Source organism: Xyrauchen texanus, chromosome 17 (genome assembly GCF_025860055.1).
Source record: "Xyrauchen texanus isolate HMW12.3.18 chromosome 17, RBS_HiC_50CHRs, whole genome shotgun sequence".
NCBI classification, from domain to species: Eukaryota; Metazoa; Chordata; class Actinopteri; order Cypriniformes; family Catostomidae; genus Xyrauchen; species Xyrauchen texanus.
The window spans coordinates 24,383,227-24,409,102 of NC_068292.1; the positions used below are offsets into that span (position 1 = coordinate 24,383,227).

Below are 25,876 nucleotides of genomic sequence, written 5' to 3' on the forward strand. Positions count from 1 at the left end.
TAAATCTAAAGTGAATGTATATACTCAGGGTATTTATTACATATATTCTTAAATACTTTGATTATAATTTTTTTTAATGCATGCTCTATACTTGGAAGCACATGTAACGTACCATGTCCTCATCACGAGGTCATAATGTTAAACTTAAAATTTTGGCATTTTAGTTTAGATTATAGAGGTAACTACAACTAAGGAAAAATCTAAATAGCTCCAGTGTAAAATACATGGTTAAGTTGGAAAAATATTTAATTGTGTCAACTCCATCAGAATTTTAAAAATAGTGTGAAAACAAAACAAAAATATATTTTATCACTTAAAGCTGCACTCAGTAATTCTAATCCAATACACGTTTTGTCAAATTCTCCTCACAGTCTGCTAGCTGTCCATTCTGTGGGTGGGCTGAAAAAAATCTAGTATTTGTACACAGCCCTGGCTCTGTAAATTGGACAAAAACAAAGTGGATCAGACCGAACCACACAACACTACTCAGCCAATCAGCAACAGGGGGTGGTTCTTGCACGTGCACAGGATGAGGAGTGAGGGCAGAGCAAGAGGGAAATTCAATAGAAGAGCAACGACAAATATGGCTGAAATTTTCTCCAAGGAGGACAAATGGCTGTGAAACAGAACAAGAGAAAAAGGTCAGATGAATATAAACTAAAAAAGAAGGATTATGAAAAGTCGAGGGCAAGGAGCCATGTCAACATCGGTGAGGCTTTTCAGCAGTGGAGAGACCTCCGAGAGGTAAAAGGCTTGAAGTTGCTCTTTTTCTGCTCGATAGGTGGGTAACATACATTTTTATATGTTTTACAGAACCCAAATATGCTGTAGTTGTGATGTTAGATTTAGTAGCAGGAGAGTTGTGAGTGTCTGGAGCTGGTGTGTGTAAAACAGTCTCATCTTCTCTGCAAGTTATCTTGGCAGCAGCAATTTACTGAATTTGGGGGCGGAGCTTCCAATGGAGCACTGAAGGGAGGGGTGTATTTGTTTTGGCAGAGTTTGAAAATCAACAGTGTTTCTCAGAAATCCTTTACTTAATACCATTTTTAGATTATTAAAGACTTTACACTCTTGTTGGATGGATCAAATTAAAATAGCATGATTTTAAGTGTGTCTGACTGAGTTGATGAAAATGACATTAAGATGTAAGTTATGAAGTGAATAAATATCAAATAAAAAAAAGCTTTTTTTTTTATAAAAACCTGTTTCCTTGCATGATACGTTAGCAGAAACCATTAAGAAATAAAAACGTTTTAAAAATGTTTTGTCCCTTATCTCAAAAATCAGTGAGCTAACAGACATGGACTAAAAGCCACACAACAATCCTTCAACCAGGACTTTAATCACGATTTGTTTTATTTATTTTTTTTATTCTAACATTCTTAATATTCTTGAAGACAAATAAATTGCTCTGTGTTCTGCTCCCATCCATCTTCCAGCATATAAGCAACTTTTTTTTTTAATTACCAAAATTTCTGTAGCTGGGAGTTGCATTCCACAGAGCTTCATTAGCTGAACACACAGATAAGGTGAAGGAGATTCATGGATAATTAAAGCGGTATATTCAGACTGATTTCTCTCCTCCCTGAGGTGCTGAAAGCTGAGGCTGATATTCCCCTCAAAAGTGAGTCTCACAAATTTGTGTTTGCATCAAAAATTACTGTTAATATAACAGCTTGCACAGCAATGCGATTTAACAGTGAGGCGGAGGGGACGTGAGTCATCCCACCCGCGTGTGAGAGATAAAAAATTTTCATTTTCAGATGAATTGCAAAGATTGCTGAGTGCTCCATGTTTGGTCTCAGGGGCACAAGAATTGCGAATTCCAAATCTCCGGAACAGCCACAGTCACGGCTGCATTCACTCACACTAAAAAAACCTCCCACTCTTATTATGTATATTTATTTTCCAATTCTCACTAAGAGCTCCCTGGAGTTGAGTTCCCGCAATCACGCATAGTCAAGGTCGGCGGTCCGGGACGTCTCAGTGCCTTGTGCCGCCACTCGAAGCGAGACAATCTCGGAAACGTAATCCATTGTTAGAGGAAGTAATCTCCTCCTATCAGAGCCTGGGGCCAATTCCGCTTGCCAGCCTTGGAAGGACAAACTCTCTGCATTGCTGAAACACAAGGATGACCTCACGGGCTACGCTGTGTTTATTGCCAAACAATAAGAAGTCTACACAACATCACAAGTGCGTAATCAAAAGCATTGCCCCTGTTCTCGAGTCTTGGTTTGAGATTCTAAATGCGGATTGAACAGTAACTTTTTGACGTTTGTTATTTTGTGGTGTGAATTCATTACAGCGAGGTTTATTTACCAATTTCTATTTAGCCAAGATCAAAGGCTCATTCCTAAACCCAATTTAATTGTTTTTAGGTTGGGAAGGGGTTGCTGTGGATGATACCAATTGCTACCCTGCAGAAAAGACCAGCATTTCTGGTGTGCTGGTGTCCCAACAAAGGTTTTGTGACTAGTTTAATCAAGCAAGCCTTCTTTGGTCAACCATCACCCTTCACATCATCCACTAATCTATGGGACTTGATGCAGTTCCCAGCTTGTCTTTTCGGTAGGGTATGCAAACCTCTTGGTGCTTTAGTGTTTGGCTCTAATCTAGGTTTGAATTGCTTATCAAACCTGCCACTCGCATCAGTTAATCTATCATTTTCAGAGTGGTGGGTTAACTGTTTCCTCTGAGAGAGCTCTATTACCTGACTGTTTTCACTTCTGTCAGTGTGACCCTTGACCCACGACAGTGGTTCGGATCACTTTATGAGAGTGTATGAGAAAGTAATTACCTTTGTTTATGTGTGGTTCCTTCCAAGTTGCTTGTTATCTGATGTCTTCAGTCAGGTCCTTTCCTAATATATGAACATTTCTCATTTATCAGTACACTGCTTAAGTGTACTGATAAATGATAAATTAATGATAATAAATGATAAATTAACACTGCACAGTGACTTAGTAGGCATTTCAGTGAGAGTAGAAGACTGGGAAGGAATTGTGTGTGCGTGCATGTGTGTGTGTGTGTGTGCCACCCCTGACCTGCCACTCAGCTCCAGACGGGTGGGCGGCTTGAGTAAAATGTCCTCATTGATCATCTGTTGTTTTTGCTGTTTGCTGCAGTACCCTACACATCTTCTGGCTTCCACATAGTTTGTCTTCCTTTTACTCTCTCTTTCCTTAACTTTGCACCATTTGTTTTATCTTTTAATAAGCCCCAGGATCAGAAATTAACCAGGTCTTGGGGCAACAATGTAACCCAAGTGACAACAATGCACAAATATTAAAATTATGGTTAAAAAAACATGTAGGAACTGGCCAATTGTTTAAAACGTATTGTAGCAAAGCGTTTATTGTGTTATGATACCTTGTGCATTATTTACAGCTACTCTTTTAATTGATGTCTTATATATTTCACAGCCATAATTGTTTAGATAAAGTTTTAGTTAATTTTAGTTAATTTATATAATTTATGTATTTGAGATAAATGGACAAAATATTTATATTGTTAGAAATAAATATGCCTTTAAAAAGGTTAAAAAAAAAATCTGGAAAATTCCAGTGGGCAAATATTGTCCCTTAATACAAAAAGTTACTTTCTGGCACTGGCCTACTCTCCTTATCTCCTTCTTTCTTAACTGAATTTCCACAAATATTCGGTTGTTTGTCTTCTTGCTCTCCATTCTGCTCAGTCAGGTCCAGTACCTCCGCCTGTGCCTCTTTAACACATTTTCCTCTCTTTCACAGCCCATTGAACTGTGTCGTGTATGTGCTGGGACCTTCACGCTGTTCTTCCTCCTTGCCTCTCTTTACCCCTACATAAATGTACCATGGAAACCACAGTTTCGGCCAAAATACAAAATAATTATTGATAAAAAAAAATTAAACAATAACTTGATATTAGTCACTTCTGTCATCAAAAAAGGAACACAAAATATTCTGAAAGAGTCTTGCCCTGTTTCAATGTGATCCTATATTCACTAATTCTTCAAATAAAACATTATTTTACATGATTGATTCAACCTGATTACATTAGGTTATTGCAATTAAAGTACTTTTTAAGGTCAGATTAGGTAGAAGTACAGCTATACAGCTCCTTAAGGTAACAGCTGCATATACTTTACCCACTTTTTAGACATGTGTCAGACACATGCTCTGACACATTGAGCAATTAATACAGGCAACATAAGATCAAATCCAGCTCTCAGTGTTTCCCGATCCTTTCCCTATCTCTTCTACCCATGATTTCCGACCATCTAACTGTCCTTATCATTAAATGTGCCATAACATCCAAAAGTAAAATAAAACATTAAGACATTTTGACAAATGGTAATCATGGTCAATTTTGTAATGACCCTACTCAGTCCTTCAGCTTTAACTATTCTAAAAAAAAAAACATTAAATATTAAGTGAGGAAAAAAAAACTTTCCAATCTAAATCTTTCCGTTCCTGCATGAAGATATGATCTAGAATTAGGCTGATTCAAGCCACACACACCTGTCCAGTGTAAGGCCGACTCCCTCTAGTCCTTTCTGCTCGTCCAGAGCCTCATTATCACCTCCACCCTCTCCACATAATGTAATCGGTGCAGGCGGCATTTGTCTCCCACTCAAGAAGCCTCAAAGCCTTTCATAAACACTCTCCAACTGGAGCAGAGGCCCATTTTAGATCTAATGGGCCCTTCATCCAATCAAACCTAGTGAGGGCTTTAGTGCCACTCAAACTCATGTAATTACTGCAAAAAGCAGGGGACCTTTACCGCATGTGGGCATGCAACAGAGACACGATGGGAGTCTTGGAGACAGGTGGAAGGATGAGGCAATGGAATTTAAGGAGAGTCAGAGAGTCAGCGAGAGAAAAGACAGAGGTTAGGGGGTTGTTAAACATGCACAGGGCAAAGAGTTTGCAAAGTCATGGCAATACTGTCCCCTATATGGAGGAATGTTCATCTCTGTGGTAATGAAACCACAACATCCACTTAATTCAAGACTTAATAATCTGTCTTTCTCTGCCTCTCTTTTCATCTCCCAGAGCTAAGTCTTTGACTCCCTTTCAAAGAAAATCAACATTGCATTATGACACAATTGGGACTACGTCATTGGTCTCACATGGTCTGAAGCCTGTAGACAACCACGGAAATTTATTGGCTGATGGTGCTTAAGCGATGCCCATAGGGAGCCACGTCACGTCTTCTTTATAGGTGAGAGTTTAGCGCCATCTTTCTAGAATTTCTTACTTCAGTGCACAAATTTGTCTAAGCCCGTGTTGGTTACTTGTGATGTGTTGGTCCACATGCTGAGTGTGCTCGAACCTGCAAGGGGGCAGGCATGGCCTTGGTCTGATAGGCCAATGTGATGGTGTCGACTACACAGTGGGCAAGCCTCTGATTGGAGACAGCATTCCCTTTCCACTGTCAGCCAAAGCAAACAAAGAGCTGCTCAGAGAGTCTTTAGCTCTCTGTGCGGTCCAAATATGTACACAAAGCAAGTACCAGACACAGCAAAGATAAGGCTGGGTCTGCCTCCTCCCGGGGCAGCGCTTGCAGGTACGCTACATGGTCTCTGAAGGGAGTCATAGGAACCTTGGGCACATAGCCCAGTCATGGTCTTAGGATGACATGAGTATCTGCCGGGCCGAAATCCAGGCAAGTGTCGCTGACAGAGAACGTGTCCAGGTCTCCAACCCTCTAGATGGAAGCGATCCAATCAGGTGGGCCGTCTTCTGGGAGAGGGCACTTAGCTCAACTGATTCTAGAGGCTCGAAGGGGGTTCTCTGAAGGTCTGTACGGACCATGGAGAGATCCCATTAGGGGAACTGGCATGGCCTGGGAGGGTTCAGCCTCTGGGCACCCCTTTGAAATCTGATGATCAGGTTGTGCTTTCCTAGGGACTTACCGTCCACCGCGTCATGGTGGGCCGCTATAGAGGCAACATATACCTTCAAGGTGGAAGAAGACAGCCGCACTGACCCAACAGCGCACCTCTGTGGGATTTCAGATTGGGAAGAAGACCAATTTGTGAACAGGTGCCACTTTAGGGCGTAAAGCTGCCTGGTGGAGGGAGCTCTGGTTTGGTTGATGGTGTCTACGACAGCTGGTGGTAGACAACTCAGATCTTCCGCAACCCATCCAGGGGCCAGACATGGAGGTTCCAGAGGTCTGGGCTCGGATGCCAGAGAGACATATGATGAGGGAGCACGCCGCCTTGGTGATTTATGTACACTACAGTCACGGGGATGTCTGAAAGGATCAAGACGTGCTTGCCTCGAATCAGCAGGAGAAACCTCTGCATGGTAAGAAATACAGCCAGCAATTCTAGGCAGTTGATGTGCCAATGCAGCCGTTGCACACAGCACCCCAACCCTGTTTGGAGGCATCTGTGGTGACCGCGATGCACCTGGACACCTGCTGCAGGGGGACTCCTGTCTGCAGAAAACAGAGGTCTGTCCAGGGGTTGAGTAACTGACAGCAGAGGTGGGTGAAAATCACACAATATGTGCCGCGGCACCATGCCCACCTTGTGACTCGAGTCTGAAGCCAGTGCTGGAGTAGTCTCATATGCATAAACCCTAGCAGCGCGACCACAGCTGAGGATGCCATATGCCCCAGGATACTCTGGAACTGTTTTAGGGGGAACACAGTGCCTATTTTTAATGAAGAGAGGCAATTCAGCACCGAATGCATGCGCTCGTTTGTGAGTCTAACTCCATGCCGAGAAAAGAGATGCTCTGAACCGGGGAGAGCTTGCTCTTTTCCAAGTTGACCTGAAGCCCTAGATGGCTGTGGTGCCTGAGCACCTGGTCTCTGTGGGCACATAGTGTCTCTCGATAGTGAGCTAGGATCAGCCAGTCGTCGAGGTAGTTCAGTATGCGGATGCCCACTTCCCTTAGCGGGGCAAGGGCGGCCTCTGCGACCTTCGTGAAGACACAAGGGGACAGGGACAGGCCGAAGGGTAGGACTTTATACTGGTACGTTCGGCCCTCGAACTCAAATTGTAGAAAGGGTCGGTGTTGGGGCAAAATCGAGACTCGGTGGGGCTCGGTGGGGCTTCGCAGTGGTGGGGAGCGGTAGTGTTGCGTTGGGAGGCAAAGTTGAGACCTGAGGCTTGTGTGCTGAGAAGAGACTCAAAGCACTTACCTTGCTTCGTGTACCCGGTAGGGGGCAGGTTAGTGACTGAGGAGGAGGTTCTGGTAAGGCATCCTCTAGACTCGTCAGAACCAGCCGACCGGGGTTGTGAATGCTGTACAGACACGGACGTGGGGGTGAAATTTTTACATCCAGGGTGCCACTTCGCCTGTAAGTTTCTGTTGCCGGGGCGGCATGAGAATGCCGCTTGCAGGCACCGGCTATGTAGGCCAGGGGATGAGAAAATCGCTCTTTTATTGAAAAAGTGGGTACCGCAGCCCAAAGGGGGTGCGGCAAATAAAAAGATGTGTAAGGAATACCCGAGGAACCAAAGGTCTAGCCGTGAGGTTTGAGGGGAAGACGGAGTGTTCCAGTCCAGCCCCATGCTCACGGCGGCCTGGGCAAGCATATCGGACATCTGAGCGTCAGCCTCAGACTGGGCAGGGAAGCCCGATGGTGGCAGCCCAGCTGAGTCCTCCGCGTCAGACGCTGCGCTGCTCTCCGATGCAGCGGTGACATCATCATCCTGCTCCATGGCTTCAAGCGCTCGCCTATATAGAGCCTGTGACGTTGCTCCGTATGGGTGTCACTTAAGTGCCATCAGCCAATAAATTGCCGTGATTGTATACAGGCTTCAGACCATATGAGACCACTGACGTAGTCCAATTGCATCATTACGCAACTTCTTGTTCCCTTTCAGGGAACCAAGGTTACATTCGTAATTTAGATGTTTTCTCTCCCTACATTGCCAACTCTTATTCTCATTAGTCTCTCAATCTTTCTCATGATTTAAGGATATTACCGAAACACTATTAAACAACCATTTATCCTATTATTCATTACAGGAAAAAACATTCAGACAAACATAATTTCTAGCGCTCAAGCTGTTTGATAAAGACACTTAGAAATTATGCATTGCTATTCTGAAGCCTTATTTTCCCATGCTGAGAAAGACACCAGACACCAAACAGCAGATCTGCTATTCTTACATATCACAGGAAAAGAGTAAGAAAAATTTGATCTGAATCAAACGGCAGTTCAGACCCAAAAATCTGAGGATGAATTATTGACAGCTTGTGTCTGGCAATGTTTCTCCATCTCACAAGTGACACAGACAGAATCAGGCCCAGTACGAACAGGCACATATAAATAATTAACATTCTTATCAGGGTGCAAGCACTAAAATTCCTACAATGATTGAGCCAAGATCCAATCAAAGCAAGCTGATATTACCCTGAAAATAAGGTTGTTTAATGGGTGCACCTTTATGAGTCTGTGTCATTAGAATAATGGTCAAGAAATCATTTTGGGAGAGATGGAATAGTTTCGGTTTAATACAGCAGTGTGCAGCGCTGCCGGCCGTCCTTAATAATGTTTGCTCGACATGACCACTAGCATCTGATTCATCATTTCTTTCATTTAAAACCGCACAGTCTTGCAAAAGTCATCTCTCACTAAAGCACTTAAGCTCTGAAATGAAATGCTTATAAAGGACAAGAATAATTGCATTTAATGTAGGTGACCGCAGGCTGACAATGAGAGCAAATGAGAAAATTAAAGGAGTGTCTGATCAGTTGAATCAGATTGGAGATAATTAAGGTGAAATACGGTTACCGAGACGCCATCTGCGACAAACCCAGCCTGCATAATGGCGCCGTAAAACACAATGATGAATCCATCCCTCCACTGAAACGGTTTGGAATATATATTCCTCCCTGTTTTTATCTCATCTCAAAAGTCAGAACAATTAAAGGTGTTCTGAGTTTCAGGACACCTATGACTCTCCAAGTAGGAGAGGCAATTTCAAGATTGAAGCAGAACTCTCTCTTCTATCTTTTGTAATGTAACATTACCTTCTATGTCTCTGAAGGTACATGTGTTTATACAATGCTTTAAAACATGTAATCTATCAGCGTGATAAGAGAAAGCCAGGGAGCTCTGTAACAGTCTGCCACCAGCTTTCCCTCTGTGTGCCGTTTGATTCTAAATGTATGAGCCTGGATTTAGTGTTCACTGTGAAATTAAAGTAAAAATAGGAAGCAAGTACCTGAATGCTTTACTACAGGTCTGTTCTCAACACAGTGGAGGAGGTGCTATTGCTTTAATTAAATGTCAACATTTTTATTTTACTGAGGGAATTACACAACCATGGGCTGGAATCAATGGATAAACCTTGGCTTAAGGCTTCCGTATGGCATTGGAAAACAAAGTGTCAAGTGAAAATACCAATTTCCGTACTACGTGCACTAGAAAGAAAGCTAATCCTAGCTCCCACCTTGATGATGCAAAAGCTAGCAGACAAGCACCTCCAAATGCAGGGGAGGGTTTTTCTGTTTTGGCACCAGAATATTCTACAGTTGTAAACCCTGGACTAGTCACTTTCGTCTTTTACAAAGAAATATGATCAAACATTTAAAACAAAAGACTTTCTACATACTGTATATTGCCTGTATAGTTAAACAATTTCTGCGTCTTAGCCAAGCTTTTTAACAAATGCTATAACTATAATACTGTATAATTGCTTTTTATTTGAATGAAACAGAAAGATCCATACAAATTTCCTTAAATTGCACTGCCATTTTTGTACTTTTTCTCCAATTAGGAGGCAATTTGGCCCTCAAGCAGAAGCAACATTGACAGAGTCCCAGCGAATGATGAAAACAGATTCAAATGAACGACTCTCATATTGCTTGCTATCGAATAAACAAATAGAGATGATTAACTGTGCAGGGCTAATGAGAGCTATAGTGATGAGAGAGGAAGGGCGCAGAAAGCTGCATACCACTACTGTCCAGGTACGTGTGTGTGTGTGTGTGTGTGTGTTTATACTACATTGTGGGGACCAAATGTCCCTCTTACCTTGTGGTGCCCAGCCAGTAGTCCCCATGAGGGAAATGGATAATTAAACATACTAAACAATGTTTTTATGAAAATTTAAAAAATGCAAAAAGGTTTCTGTGAGGGTTACAGTAGGTTTAGGGGTAGGGTATAGCGATAGAAATTATAATTAGATCTGTATAAAATGCATGGAAGTCTATGGAGAGTTCCCACAATGATATAAAAAGAGAGGACAGGCGCAGAATGCTGAATACGACTGACCATGTGTGTGTGTGTGTGTGTGTGTGTGTGTGTGTGTGTGTGTGTGTATGAGTGTGTGTGTGTGAGTGTGTATTTATCACTTTGTGGGGACCAAATGTCCCCATAAGGCTAGTAAAACCCGAAATTTTTGACCTTGTGGGGACATTTTGTCGGTCCCCATGAGGAAAACAGCTTATAAATCATACTAAATTATGTTTTTTGAAAATGTAAAAATGCAGAATGTTTTCTGTGAGGGTTAGGTTTAGGGGTAGGGTTAGGTTTAGGGGATAGAATATAAAGTTTGTACAGTATAAAAACCATTATGTCTATGGAAAGTCCCCATAAAACATGGAAACACAACATGTGTGTGTGTGTGTGTGTGTGTGTGTGTGTGTGTGTGTGTGTGTGTGTGTGTGTGTGTGTGTGTGTGTGTGTTAATTGAATGCAGAGAGAGCGGAGAGAATGAAAAACAATGAGAAAGCGACGAAAAGAGGAAGAGGGGCTCAGATGGAGTCTGCAGGCTCGTACCCAGGGGACACACACAGTCACTGTGCCCAGGACTATTTGTTGTAGTGGGGGGTGGGGGGATTTTAAACACACACACACACACACATGGGTTTGTTGTTTTTTCTACCAAGGGTATTTTACACTGACTATTGTTTCTATACTGACCTAATGATATTTCTATCCCCTAAACCTAACCCTCACAGAAACCTTTATGTATTTTCATTATGGCATTATTTAGCATGTTCACTGAGCCATTGCCTGGATCCCACAATGTAGGGAAAACCTGACGCACATCCAAAATCCCCCTCTCTCTGTTAGTGATCCGTTGGTTTCTCATATGGTACTATTATCTCTTCTTCTTCTCCTTATCCCTGCCACTCTATCTATTTTTCTCTGGATCTCATCCACTTTCTCCCCATGTGTTACATATAGGCTTTTAAATGAATATCTTTTATATTCTCTATTACTCTCCCATATATCCTTTTTCTGTCTGCTTCAGTTGTTATACAGATTCAGCATCATTTCATCTCAACTGCTGCCCCTCTTTTTCCTCCCTGTTCTCTTTCCTCCATCTCCTCCTTTCTCTCTGGCAAATTAGTTTTTATGTTTCTTTCTGAAAATGTGACTCTGGTATCAAAAGTCTCTATTAATTTACATGATGTAGGGATGTGATAATCAGTTCTCTTCCTCCTCTCCACTTCCTTCCTCCATTACCTTCCCAACCCCCCTTCTCTCCTCCTTTCTCACTTCTTGTCACTGTAGAGATTAATTACAGTTATCTCCAAAGCTCCCTCTTGACCTCCAAAACCCAAATGAGCTGCCAGTCATGCCATCTGAGCAATGTGTACATACACATACATAAAACAACAAAATGACCATGCATTTCTCCTTAATATATGTCTTAGCAATTTACAGCAACATTGAAAAGTAAATGTTCAACATTTTACAGGTGCAGATGTTTAAAATATTCTCACTTCTGGGACCTTGTCAGACAAACAGCCACACATTCAAACCTGGAAGTAGCTCAGGCCACAAATGGCTATTGAATTTCAATGGATGAATGCTTTTAGAATTTCAAATAGATAAATATGCTAATATTGTCAGATTCCATAAAATTCAAATAAACAGGAACTCGAAGTGAATTAAGGTACTGTCGGTTTAGTTTTCCCTCTCAAACCAGGCTTTTTGTTTCGCTCTTGCTGCTTAATAATTATTAATTTGGGCCTCATTTTACAGACAGATGGCACAGCTTGAAAAGAAGAATTAAACGGCCGGCTAGTTATCTTGAAGATGCTCTTGTAATCCAAATCCCAAAACAACAGCAGATGCATTTGTCATTCGCTGGCAAGCATGAAATACGCGGCCCGTGTTGGGATTTACACTAGACAGCCTAGTAGTGTGACTGAGACTGGTTTGGGACAGCTGTAAAAAGCCCTAAGTAGAGGAGCTCTCCTCATCTCAAAGTGGGACGCCCGAGCACTATGGAATGAGGTAACTGCGTTTCCCTGTTGACTGTCGCAATGGCCGTTCGTACACCTCGAGATATCTGTGCGTCGCACAAAAACCTCCACGGAGGACATCGTCAAAAGACGGAGCGTTCAAATATGTAGCCTACACAAAGAAATGCACAACACATATGTAAGCTACAATAATGCGCGCGCGTAAACGACATAGCAATTCATGTTTCTTTGCATCTAGCCACATGAATTACCGAGAAAACCAAGTATAGCCTACATATCTTTACATGCAGCTGTGCGCCTTACAATTACGAAGCGCGTTCTCTTTATTACTGGAGCATACAGAGGTGCAGGTGGGTGACGCAAACTATTGACTATAATAAACTGCATATAAGCACTATAGCGTACAATGAAGTAGGTTTAAAAACAGGAACAGCAACAACTTTCACTTTCGTTCGAACACTTTATGATCCAAACTCATTTCTAGAACATGTAACACGGATTTCGCTACACTTAAAGATGTTCATGTGTTATCTGGCACTATTAAATCAGGTATTAGAGCATGTTGGCTCTATGTGTGTATGCCCTACTATGTATAGGCTATAGACTATATACATCGCTGGCATCTCTTGCGATGGTAAACACCCCGCGGTTTAAAGCACCTTTTGGCATAGCTAGTTCTCTTCGTTGTCATGCATCTGTCCACATGCTCATCGCAAGGTGTTTATAGTTTCTCTTGCATTGCGCTAAATAAATATTGGTCTTACCTGTGTGCGAATAAGACAGGAGCAGTAGGAGAGATATGGGAGCGCAATACTTCCAAAAAGCAGAAAATGCCATTATAGGTGTTATTCCGTTCTCTGTGTAAATTCCACTTCCCTTTGATAGGAATTAGAATAACATGAATGTGCAGGCTTTCATCTACAAATTATGTATTTTCTCAACTCCAGTGTTAGCTGGAAGCGTAGTGTATTACATTCTGGTACTCACACATGCACACTCAATCTGATACACTCACTGCTCTGAATGAAAGGTGGAAATGTAGAAGTGCCGGTTCCCTTCCGAGGGAACTCGCACTGCGTCGTTGAAAACGACTCTTTGGGGAACGCTCCTTAGCGTGCGCCTCTGAATTATGAATGAAACTATTCCAATCTTGATTGGTGTTGCGTCATGACGTAACATGTGACGGCATAACCGGATGCATAAAAGTGACGCCGGTACACATACACATCAGCTTTCGCTCTTCAGCAAGCGCTCTATGTTGAAATTGTTTGTCTTATTTGGTGTTGTTTGTCTGATTTAAAAATATTATGGCCACCGAACAGTTCAAGAAGTGCGTGCACCCCTGCCCTCGTTTCATTACGGGTAGGGACACGCACGCTTTATGTGTGAACTGTTTGGGAGCATAGCACGCACAGGCAGCTCTCGAGGGATCTGCCTGTGAAAGTTGTGAAGCACTACCCATGAGAGTGCTGCGCTCCTGGTTGGCGTGCTTCGATGAGCACGGTCAGGCTCGCGTTCCCCACGGTTTTGGTCCCGCGTCTGTTGAGGCAGCGCGGCGATTGAAATCGCGGGGTTCGCAGCGGATTTTGCAGATGAGAATGAGACTGCTGCGGCACGTTCTCATTCTTCGTTTGAGGATCCCGAGCCTACTGTGAGTGGTGCAGAAGCCCGCGTCGCGGCTTCTTCTGCCCATGATCAGGTCCCCTTGCTTGAGCTCACTGCTTCCGAGGAAGTGGATATGCTCAGCATCGATGTGGACGACCGTGAGCCAAGCACGCCAGTTTTTGGCCAAGCTTATGAGGAGCTGATTGAGGTTGTGACGCGTGCCGTGGCCAGACTGAATATCAGCTGGCCACAAAATGAGCAGGGAACGCAAGTTGAAAATTAGACGTGCGCTTCCTGCGGCACAGATCACAAACTCAGCGCCGGGTTTGCCGCTTTTCTCCGATCTCCACAAAGATATCTAAAACGAGATCGGGGTAAACCGCGATTCGTCCCGTATCTCCAGCCCCAGTGTTTGATTACAGACGATGTTTTGGGGCACGGTATATGGGCTAAACCCCGGCGCTGCCTAGTAAGCCCTGCAGAGATACATCTGCTTTAATAAGTAGGGCTTACATGGCCGCACACAATCGGTGTTGGTTTCCGCCGCCTCTGACGCTCGGCCACATCAATTTCCAGCTGAACGCACAGCTTAACGCTCGTGTCAAAAAATAAAAAATATATAAAAATAAAATAAAAACAACAAGCATCAATTGTGGTCACAAGAACCGTGATCGACTAAATCCTGCCGGTTTCCCGCTTCAGGAAGTCGGGAACACTGCTCGAAAAACACTCGAGACCAGCCTCGAGAGGCTGGTTCCCTTAGTTGAAGCTTCAGGAAAGAGGTCCTACCGAGGTGGTAGAACCTCGGAGGGTTGTCCCCTCGCTGCAGAGCAACCGAGGTTGCTCGCGAGCGGAGTCCTCAGGAAATCGGTGTCGGTTCCCGCCGCCTCTGACGCTCGGGCCACATCATTTCCAGCTTAACGCACACCGCGCCGCTCGGGTCAAAAAATAAAAACAAGCATCAATGGTGGTCACAGAAACCGTGATCGACTAAATCCTGCCGGTCTTTCGCTTCAGGAAGTCGAGAACAGTGCTTGAAAAACACCCAAGACCAGCCTCGAGAGGCTGGTTCCCTTAGTGGAAGCTTCGAAAGAGGTCCTACCGAGGTGGTAGAACCTCGAGGGTTGTCCTCGCTGCAGAGCAACCGAGGTTGCTCTCGAGCGGAGTCCTCAGGAAATCGGTGTCGGTTCCCGCCGCCTCTGACGCTCGGGCCACATCAATTTCCAGCTTAACGCACACCGCGCCATTCGTGTAAAAAAAAAACAAAAAAAAAAACAAGCATCAATGGTGGTCACAGAAACCGTGATCGACTAAATCCTGCCGGTCTTTCGCTTCAGGAAGTCGAGAACAGTGCTTGAAAAACACCCGAGACCAGCCTCGAGAGGCTGGTTCCCTTAGTGGAAGCTTCGAAAGAGGTCCTACCGAGGTGGTAGAACCTCGGAGGGCTGTCTCTCCGCTGCAGAGCAACCGAGGTTGCTCTCGCAGCTGGAGTTCTCAGGAAATCGGTGTCGGTTCCCGCCGCCTCTGACGCTCGGGCCACATCAATTTCCAGCTTAACGCACACCGCGCCGTTCAGGCCAAAAAATAAAAAACACACATCAATTGTGGTCACAAGGACTGTATCGACTAAATCCTGCCGGTATCTCGCTTCAGGAAGTCGAGAACAGTGCTCGAAAACACTCGAGACCAGCCTCGAGAGGCTGGTTCCCGTGAGTAGATTTTTGTAGAGGAAGGATGGGGGTTGAGGCCGATTTTAGATCTCAGAGTTTTGAACCGCCTTTGAGGAGGTTCAGGTTCAAAATGCTTACCATTCCTGTCATCGTGAGTCAGATCAGATCCGAGGACTGGTTTGTCACGATAGATCTAAAAGACGCTCTATTTTCATGTACCCATCCTTCCATGTCACAGGAGGTTCCTGAGGTTCGCTGGGGCTAAGCTTACCAATATCGGGTTCTTCCGCTCGCCTAGCACTCTCTCCCCGCACATTCACCAAATGTATGGATGCAGCTCCTGCTCCTCTGAGACTTCAGGGCATCCGCGATACTGAATTTTATCGATGACTGGCTCATTCTGGCCCAGTCTCGAGAAATGGCGGTTCGGCATCGAGATGTCGCCCTTGGCCATATTCAAGTTTGGCATTGAGACTCAACACAAAAGAGTGTGTTACAACCATCCCAGTGCACAACGCTTCTGGTGTTGTGTGGGACTCGGTTACGATGCAGGCACGCATGTCTCCTGCACGTATCGAGTCCGCTCTGGCGATGGTGTCCGGTTAAAACTAGGCCAGGCCATCACTGTAAAGCAGTTTCAAAGACTGCTGGGCCTCATGGCAGCGGCATCCAACTTGATACCTTTGGGCCTTCTGCACATGAGGCCCCTCCAGTGGTGGCTGAAAGCCAAGGTGTTTTCCCCAAGGGAATCCATTTCAGTATAATCAGAGTAACGCCGCAGATGCCTTCGCTCTCTGCTAATGTGGAAGAAACCTTGGTTCCTGTCCCTAGGGCTAGTGTTGGGAGCGCCATGTCGCCGAAAACCGCTTCGACAGACGCCCCTCACTGGCTGGGGCGCGGTCATGGACGGCCGCTTTGCCAGGGGTCTGTGGCAGGACCATCATCATTCTTGGCACATAAACTGTCTAGAGATGTTGGCTGTGTTCAGGGCTCTGAGGAGCTTCCTTCCAGACATCAAAGGTTACCATGTCCTAGCACGCTCGACAATACATCAGTGGTAGCTTATCTGAACCGACAAGGAGGACTCAGATCGCGCCTCTGTGCAGACTGGCGATCAGATAATTCTTTGGTCCCAAGGGAAAATACTGTCTATCAGAGCATGTATATTCCGGGGTTCAGAATCAGGGAGCAGACATCCTGTCGAGGCAGGGGCTGAGGCCCGGGAATGGAGACTTCATCCAGAGGTGGTGAAGTTGATATGGGACAAATTTGGACCATCAGAAGTGGATCTATTCGCGCCTCGAGAGACGCCCCACTGTCCACTTTGGTTCTCCCTCTCACATCCAGCCCCACTGGGGTTGGACGCCATGGTACAGGCTTGGCCGAGGCTTCAGCCTGTACACGATTTCCCCGATCGCTCTGCTCCCGGAGTCCTGGAAAGGGTCCGCCAAGAGGGCATCAGTCTACTTCTGGTTGCCCCCATGTGGCCGGCCCGAGTATGGTTCCTCAGACATAATTTCACTCCTGATAGCTCCGCCATGGCAGATTCCTCTGAGGAGGGATCTGTTGTCTCAGGCGGGGGCACAGTCTTCCACCCTCGCCCAGAGCTGTGGAAACTGTGGGTCTGGCCCCTGAGGGGTTCAGTACCTAAATGCTGGTCTATCAGCTGGGGTGGTTGAAACCATACTTGGCTCTAGGGCTCCGGCCTACTAGGAGATTATATGGCCTCAGTGGAATGTGTTCTCCACTTGGTGTAGAGAACATGAATTAGATCCAGTTAACTGCCCGGTGGCTTCAGTTCTGGAGTTTCTTCAAGATCGCTTCTCTGTGGTCTCTCCCCTTCCACACTTAAGGTGTACGTGGCTACCATTTCGGCGCTCCATGCACCACTGAGTGATGGGCCTCTGGGGAGGCACCAGCTGGTCATTCGCTTTCTCCATGGTACATGGAGGATGAGACTCGACAACCAGGTCCAGGGTTCCTGCCTGGGACCTGGCGGTGGTTCTCGAAGGGTTATCCCTGGCCCCTTCGAACCCCTTCAGTCGGCTTCGCCCAAGGACCTGACGCTCAAGATGGCTTTTCTCTTAGCTATTACCTCTCTAAAGAGGGTGGGTGATCTTCAAGCCCTGGCAGTGACGCCAGCTTGCTTGGAGTTTGCCCCTGGCGGAGTTAAAGCCATTTTACACCCGAGACCTGGCTATGTGCCTAAGGTGCCGCCTAACACGGCACGGCCCACGGTCCTGCAGGCTTTTTATCCTCCACCTCATGTGTCGGCAGAAGAAGAGAGGCTCCATTTGCTCTGCCCTGTCAGATATTTGAGTGTTTAACCTCGAGAGGTCCTCTTCTTGAAGGAGGTCGGACCAACTGTTAGTGTGTTTTGGGTCACCTAAGAAGGGGCTCCTGCCTCGAAACAAACCATTAGTAATTGGATTGTTCAGGCTATTATCTCGGCCTACAAGGTGCGCAATTTGCCTTCACCTTTGGCCGTGAGGGCTCATTCAACTAGAGGCATGGCGCCCTCTAGGGCTCTCTTATCGGGAGTACCCCTCCAGGAGATCTGTGAGGCAGCCGGTTGGGCTACCCCGCACACTTTCATCAGGTTTTACAGTCTGCACCTCCCTAGTACGCCTGGCGACGCGTGCTCTCGCCCTAGCTGAGTGCCTGAGTTCAGTTTCACCCTAGGGCAGGCCTTTTTTCGGCGCGTGGCCTAGTGGGCATTCGTTCCTCAAAGAGTCGCTTAACGACGCAGTGCGAAGTTCCCCGAAGGGAACGCCTCGGTTATGACTATAACCCTTGTTCCCTGAGAAGGGAACGAGACACTGCGCCGCCCTGCCACGCCCTCAAGGCCTGAGAGCGGCTTGCTTCATCGCTAGGCTAATGTGTATGTGTACCGGCGCCACTTTTATGCATCCGGTTATGCCGTCACATGTTACGTCATGACGCAACACCAATCAAGATTGGAATAGTTTCATTCATAATTCAGAGGCGCACGCTAAGGAGCTGTTCTCAAAGAGTCGCTTTCAACGACGCAGTGTCTCGCTCCTTCTCAGGGAACAAGGGTTATAGTCATAACCCGAGACGTTTTTCTTGGGCTCAGACACAACCAATCGGATTTGACTATGACTGACGCACACCCAATCAGTGGCGGGGTATGACCAATATTCTGAGACAAATAACCATTTGCTATTATGAAAAAAGTAAGGTTGCAATAGGGCTAAAGGCCCCCGGGTAAAAGGCGCAAATTTTATTTGATTTTCTCCCAAATCATATAGCAACAAAAACTACCACATCACTTTCCTAAACACCTGTTTTTATCTGCAAAATACTCGCAATCCATGAGATCATTGCGTGTAACGTCTGAATATTGATTTTTAAATTAATTTGATCTAATATGAAAAACTTTTTAAATGTTGCAAATTTATGTAGCTAATGAAATTCCTGAAATTATCACATTTATTTAGAGTCAACATAGCCTACATATTTGTCCGTTTCAGTTTTGTTTAATGCGATTCAATCAAATGTTTTTCAATAACTGTCTAATAAGTGCCCTGCGATGGACTGGCGACCTGTCCAGGGTATCCCCTGCCTTTCGCCCAATGTTAGCTGGGATAGGCTCCAGCCCCCCGCGACCCTGTACACAGGATAAGCGGTTGACGATGGATGGATGGATGGATGTCTAATAAGTAAAAGGATAGTTTTTGGTGTAAAAAGCCCTGCTGTAGCAGATGCAAAAGGCCCCCCCCCCCCCCTTAAAAACATTAAAAACAACGTTTTTTTCTGTAGTGTGGCCAATAGGTTCGTTATGAAAATGTTAAAAGTGGGTTCACATTGACTGATCCAATCGCAATGGAGATTCAGTTGTTTATTGAATATGTTATGAAATCCCAAATGTGGATATCGTGCATTCTTGTCTGAAATGGTTATTTTGAATAAGTATTTTTTTATTATCATTTGTTACTCAAAAAAGCATCTTGCTGTCAAATATGTATTTGCATTAGTTGATCAGTTTTGCCTATAACTATTGTCCTTATATATACATGATATTACCATAAACCCCCTGAGGGACTTTTACCCCAAGTGTGGGGGGCTTTTACCCTTAGTCTGGGGTTAAAAAGGCCCTCTCACCATTATTTTTTATAAATATATATTATTTAACTTAATTTTAATCAAAACAACCTTCTGTCATTATTTCTTTTCACACAAATTATGTTGCTCCATCAATATTCAATAAATAGATATCAATATTTTTTGATCGTTATAAAATTTGTGACCAGAAAAAAGCTATTTTTTTCTGAAGATTTGACTTTAGCCCCATTGTTCCCTATATAGACCTTATTCAGAGTAGTGCCAACAGTACCGTTTCTATCTATAAGCACTATTGGCAGCTGCTTAGGGCCACCAGGGGCCCCACAAAGCAAGGTATGTCTTTTTTTAATATATATATATATATATATATATATATGTTGTATAAATACCTTATATATATACTATAAGCTGGAAATAAGACTCAGGCAGCTGTTATTGAGACGGTTATAAGGTGCCCCCTTGTGGCACGAGAGGGAAGGGAAACTGTAACTACAATGAGAGGGTTGTAGCTAGATGTGACAGGCACACACGCATGCTCAAATAATTTTTAGTCATCATGAAGAGAACCTACAAGTCGGGAGCAGAAAAAAGAAAAAGGAAGAGGATAAGAAATGCAGTCCAACCATTAGTAAGAAATTAATGTAAGCCAGCTACCTGGCTATATGGTGTTTATACGTTGTCTTGCATTAAATTGCAACAATTAGTTAATGGGGAGACATGCGTGGGGTCCTCCAAGTAGCAATTTGCTTAGGGCCCCTTTATGCTCAGAATTGCCCTAGATTATTATATATTTATATTTACTATTATATAAGTATAATTATTATATATTATATTTCATTTTTGACAGGAATGAAAATGAGGCTGTGAGGGATAGACTAGTTTCAAAAAGCTTAATAAATGTTTAGTCCTACTGGTGTTACTGTCTACTTGTCTACTTGGACATCTGTTTTTAAAGATGGACAATCAACATGGGTCTACAACCCATTGAAGAGACTGTATGTCTATCCAGCCTCCTTTTCATTACTGTCAAAAATTACATTTGATGTTGCTCTCTGAATAAGGTCTATAACTATAACAACATCTGAAACACAAAAAGTGTTTTTCAATTGGAATGAGTTAGCTTATTATCATGTGAATTACAATACCATCAATAAAATTTGATCTACATTTAATTATCTCGAACATACAAATTATTGGAATTTACTGGAACTAGCTTTTAATTTTTTTAATTCAGTTTTTATGAGCTTCGTGACAGTTTCATTGACTGAACCAGTTCATAAGAAACTAGAATGTGATTCATTCTACTATTTGACACACAACAAACAGAAGCAACATGATAATTAGTGTACAAGCTGGCATGAAACCGGCCCGTGCACGACCTTATGCTTCCCTCAGGCTCAGTTCGCTGGAGTAATTTATAACCGAAAAGAATGCAGTAGGCCTATTTGTTGGGAGATGTTAGGTCGCATGGTGTGTATTTAGTGACATCATCTGATGAATGTGGGTAATGATAACACAAAATGAAAAGTATTTTAACAACTGTACAATAGGTGAAAGGAATTTGGGGTAAAAAGCTCCCATGTTACAGGAGCTAAATGCCCCCTTAAAACACATTGTTTTTCTTAAGTGGGGGAAATAGATTTGATATGAAGAATGTGCAAAGTATGCTCACATTCACTGATCCAATCACAATGGAGATATATCTATCGAATGCTTGAAATTTTATGAAATGCCAAATGTGATTGAAATTAGCAGGAAATGAATTAACCATTTACTGAAGTGGTTCTTTTTAATAAGAATTATCTTAATGTTTCTCGAAAATTTTAGCCTTTAGCCCCATTGTACCCTACCAATTTGTCAAATTATTGTCATCAGTAAGAAAGACTTTCTACTGGACTATGCTCTCAGACAAACAAGAAACATCCCAGAATGTATACCTCATGATATATATGCAAAAGGTTATGACCAAAAGAATAAGTTCACTCTCATTCTCTCCATATTTATAGGTGCACACTTGCCATAGAACAGGATTGTATGGAAGTGGTTCATATTTTCCCAGCAAACTTGTTGCAAATGTTTGGTCAGAGCATAAATAAATTGCAGATGACAACATTAACAACAGAAGTGCAAACAATTTAAATGATTGCAGCCACGACTGCTGCTGACAACCACTTGATACCTTTGAGAACCTTGCGATGTAAAATTTGATTTTCACACTTCTATGTTTCTGATTACAGACTGTAGCTTGTGGCATTTTTAACCAAAATATTTATCCAGCAAATGAACAATTCTTGACATTTGGAACCATTTCTGTGAAATATTAGATATATTATTTGTGTTACAGCTAAATTACAAAAATATATTTTCTTATTGAATTGATTTGCATAAGAACAGTAGACATTTACAGGTGATGCCTTAAATTTTTATTCAGGTCACCATTTTCCATCAAGTGAAATATCAAGATGATGCAAAGATCTGTGAAATGTGAGACTCTTTTGGAGCTCTTCAGCAGGCTTGTTAACTTGACGAGACACTTGTGGAAAGCTTAATAAAAAAATAAGACTATAAGGTTCATTGCCTTTTCTAGTTTTGCTTATGGAAAAAAGCTGACCAGGCCAACACATCCTCTGGTTTTTAGGACCATATTAATAATGAAAAAGAGAGATCTCAAATAATCTTTTCAATGATATTGTTCTTGTTGTATTCCATGGCATGAAAATTCATTAATGAACTGTCATTGTTAAACCACACAAAACTCAGTTATAAATGGTGTCCTCTGGTCAGCCACACACTGGTAATAAAACCCACATAAAATGAAACCCAAGTGTGGAAAACAAAAGTAATGAAACGAGTAGCTACATAAATGATCTGATACATTCCAGTATAGCATTAAAGCATTGGAGGGTAAAATTAAGAAATGTTATGGGTTAACTGGGGATCGTACAGGCACTTTCAGTTCATGTTGTTTGTGAATAAGTTATAAGAACTACCAAACCAAGTTATGGGCCTGTAGCAGCATGCAAAAATAAGATATGCAATTTGCTGACCGAATACCTCAGGAAAGCATTTTTGGATGTGGATTTTGTTTCCCTTTTCTTTTGTATTCAGAGTTGTTGATAGTTTTCTGACACATTTCTGGTTCTGACTTCAAACCTTGTGATCAGTTGATACCTCCTTTATTCAATCCTGCTTATGGATTGGGCAAAAATATATACTTGGCTACCATCCTAATGTTATAAGTTGAATAAAGGACTAAAAGAATAAAACAAGGGGGCGCTAGAGAGCACCACATGGAGTGGACATAAATTTAGGGAGCTCCCTCAACAAGCCTCCATAAACTAGTACTATTTGACTATTTTCATCGCAAAAGTTTGCTCAACAATATCCAACAGTAAGATGAAGAAGGCTAAGCCAAAGAAAGGAGATTCACCATCCAGCGCAGTCGAAAAACTGGCCGAGAATCCTATTGAGCATGAGACGGATCGCGATCGCGACATGGCCACGGACTCTACTGCTATCCTGCCATTCAAACCATGAATAATGGTATGAACGAAATATTTAATTAGCTGGAAACAACTCTATCTCACTTGCAGACAGCGCTGTCTGAAACCACCTCGCGTATAGCGGATCTTGAGAACGTTAAAGCTGAACACGAAAGCCACATTTCTGACCTGGAGGCCTCCTGTCAGGAAATACTATCAGCTAATAAGGTCCTACGTGCTAAACTGGATGATCTCGAGGGCCGTTCCCGACGACAAAATATTAAGATTGTCGGCCTACCCGAGAACGAGTCTGGTCGCCCCACTGAGTTTGTGGAAAAACTTATTCCGAACCTCCTGGGGGCCGAGAACTTTCCTGTGGGGATTAAAGTTGACCGTGCACATCGCACAGGGCCTTTGCCGTCAAAAGGAGGGCGTCCCCGAATTCTGATCGCGAGGATACATCATTACCCGGTCAAGGAGATGATCCTCCGGCTTGCGCGACAACACTCACCTCTAAAATATGACGCCGTTCACATCTCCGTCTTTCCAGATTTCACGGCTGAGGTCCTCTCACAGCGAAGGGCGTTTGACGGAGTGAAAAGGAAATTGAAGGAGGCCGGTTTTCGATTCGGAATGCTGTTCCCCACACGTCTTCTTGTCACCCAGGGCACTAACAAGAAAATCTTTGGCTCGGTTTCGGATGCTGAATTATTCGTTGACACCATCACTGTTGAAGACCCTACTTGATCTGCTGCGCGAGATTGTTTTTCAATATTGTTTCCATGGCTGAATGACTTAAATCATAATTTCTGCTGTTTACCGGCGGCCTTTAGTACGAGATTGTGAGTGTTTTCAAGCAAAAAAAAGAGAGAGAGAGAGAGAGAGAGAGAAACATTGTACAGACTGCTTGCGATCATGTTATTTGGTCTGATTGTACACGTTATTAGTGCCTTATCTGCACGAACATGTTCATACTCTCTCTCATATCATTTATATAATTTAAACCATGTTTAAAAAAAAAAGTTATATCTCTGTGCTACAAGGGTTGTGTGTTACACACTAGTTCAGGTTTATAGAGCAATTCTGTTGTTGATAACTTAGTTATGTGGAGGCTGCGTGGGAGTCCCCTGGTTTTTCTTTTTTAGGTTATTTCGGTAGGCAGGTTTTCCTCTTACTCCTTATGCTGCCCTGCAGCTCCACTGTTCATATGAGTTTTTTTTCCCGGCTTCAGTTGGGGAAGCTGTTGGAAGGGGGAGGGTGGGTGGTTCTGTTTTTTTTTTGTTGATTGTTGTCTTGAGTTTAGTGTTTGTACATCTCCTTCATTGGTTATTCAGTGGTTATTATTCCTTCAAATTCATTTTGCAGCAGTCATTACAATAGATATTATACTTCATGACGTGTAGTAGGGGGTCTTCACCTAAAGGTGGCAATGTCACTCTTGCTAGTTGGAATGTCCGGGGATTAAATAACCAGGTTAAGAGAGCTAAAGTTTTTTCTTATTTGAAGTCCATCCCTGCTGAGATAATATTTTTACAAGAGACACATATTAGGCACTCTGAGCAAAGGCGACTGAGATGCAATTGGATCTCCCAGGTATTTCAATCTACCTTCCCATCTAGGGCGAGAGGAGTAGCTATTTTGTTTCGAAAGTCAGCTCCTTTTAAGCATATATCCACTATCAGCAACCCTAACGGCCGCTACTTAATTGTATCTGGCCTACTTTCCTCAATTCATGTCACTCTGCTTAATGTGTACGGCCCTAATTTTGATGACCCTGCTTTTTTTTGCAAAGTCTTTAATCTTTTACCAAACACGCTGAACACACACCTGATAATAGGCTGTGATTTTAACTTGGTGTTGGATCCTACTCTAGATGGATTTCCTTCTCGCACTGGAATACCCTTGGCCAACTCTACCTCTGTTCTTAACAATCTGATTACTTCTTTTGACCTTGTTGATATCTGGAGACTAAAACACCCAAAGGACACGCAGTACACTTTTTTTTCGCAAGTTCATAAATCATACTCCAGGATAGATTTCTTTTTAGTAGACTCTAAAATCATTCCCTGTGTAAAATCAATGAAGCATCATAATAGCATCATCTCCGATCACTCAACAGTGACAATCTCTTTAGATCTCGTAGAAATTAAGCCCAGCTATCACTGGCGTTTTAATCCTACTCTGCTCTCGGATGTAAAAGTTTGTGAACAATTAACAGAGTTGCTAACGGAGTTTCTTAAATTTAATGACACGGGCGAGGTTTCTGACTCGACACTATGGGAAAGCTTAAAGGCTGTCTTGAGAGGACATATTATTTCCTACGTGTCCAGCCTAAAAAAAGCAAAGGGTAAAGCGCCTTTCAGAAATTGATAACCGTCTTACTCGACTGGAGGACACTTACAGAGATTCAGCAGACTCAGAAGTGCTTAACGAAATTACAGCACTTAAATTGGAATATAACTCGATTCTTTCAAACCAAGTTAATAATATGTTGCTAAAAGTGAAGCAAAAACAGTTTGAACTTGGGGACAAACCAGACAAATTGCTTTCTTGTCAGCTGAGGGGGCTACAAGCCTCTAGAGCAATTCATAAAATCAAGAACAAAAATGGTGTCGTTCTAACAATTCCCAGTGAAATCAATGATACATTTAAAGAATTTTACGAAAAATTATACAAATCTGGGGGTTGTTCTAACCCCTCAGCATTGGCTGATTTCCTTCATTCATTACATCTTCCAAAGTTGGGTGGCATTGAGCAGGCAGCTTTGAATGCGGACATAACGGTAGAGGAGATACTAGCTGCGATTAAATATTCCCCCAGTGGCAAGGCGCCTGGCCCAGATGGTTTCGGGATCGTATTTTAC

At 43.3% G+C, this 25,876-nt stretch overlaps 1 protein-coding gene across 1 annotated transcript in view; it reads right to left on the minus strand.

Annotated features, from left to right (window-relative positions):
* LOC127658276 (cell adhesion molecule 4-like) overlaps nt 1–13,256 on the minus strand; it is a 185,583-nt gene extending 172,327 nt beyond the window's left edge. The window contains exon 1 of the mRNA XM_052147477.1: nt 12,935–13,256. Coding sequence (XP_052003437.1) covers nt 12,935–13,007 — 73 coding nt within the window. The 5' untranslated portion in view covers nt 13,008–13,256. The remainder of the gene's footprint in view (nt 1–12,934) is intronic.
* Nucleotides 13,257–25,876: the final 12,620 nt, after the last annotated feature.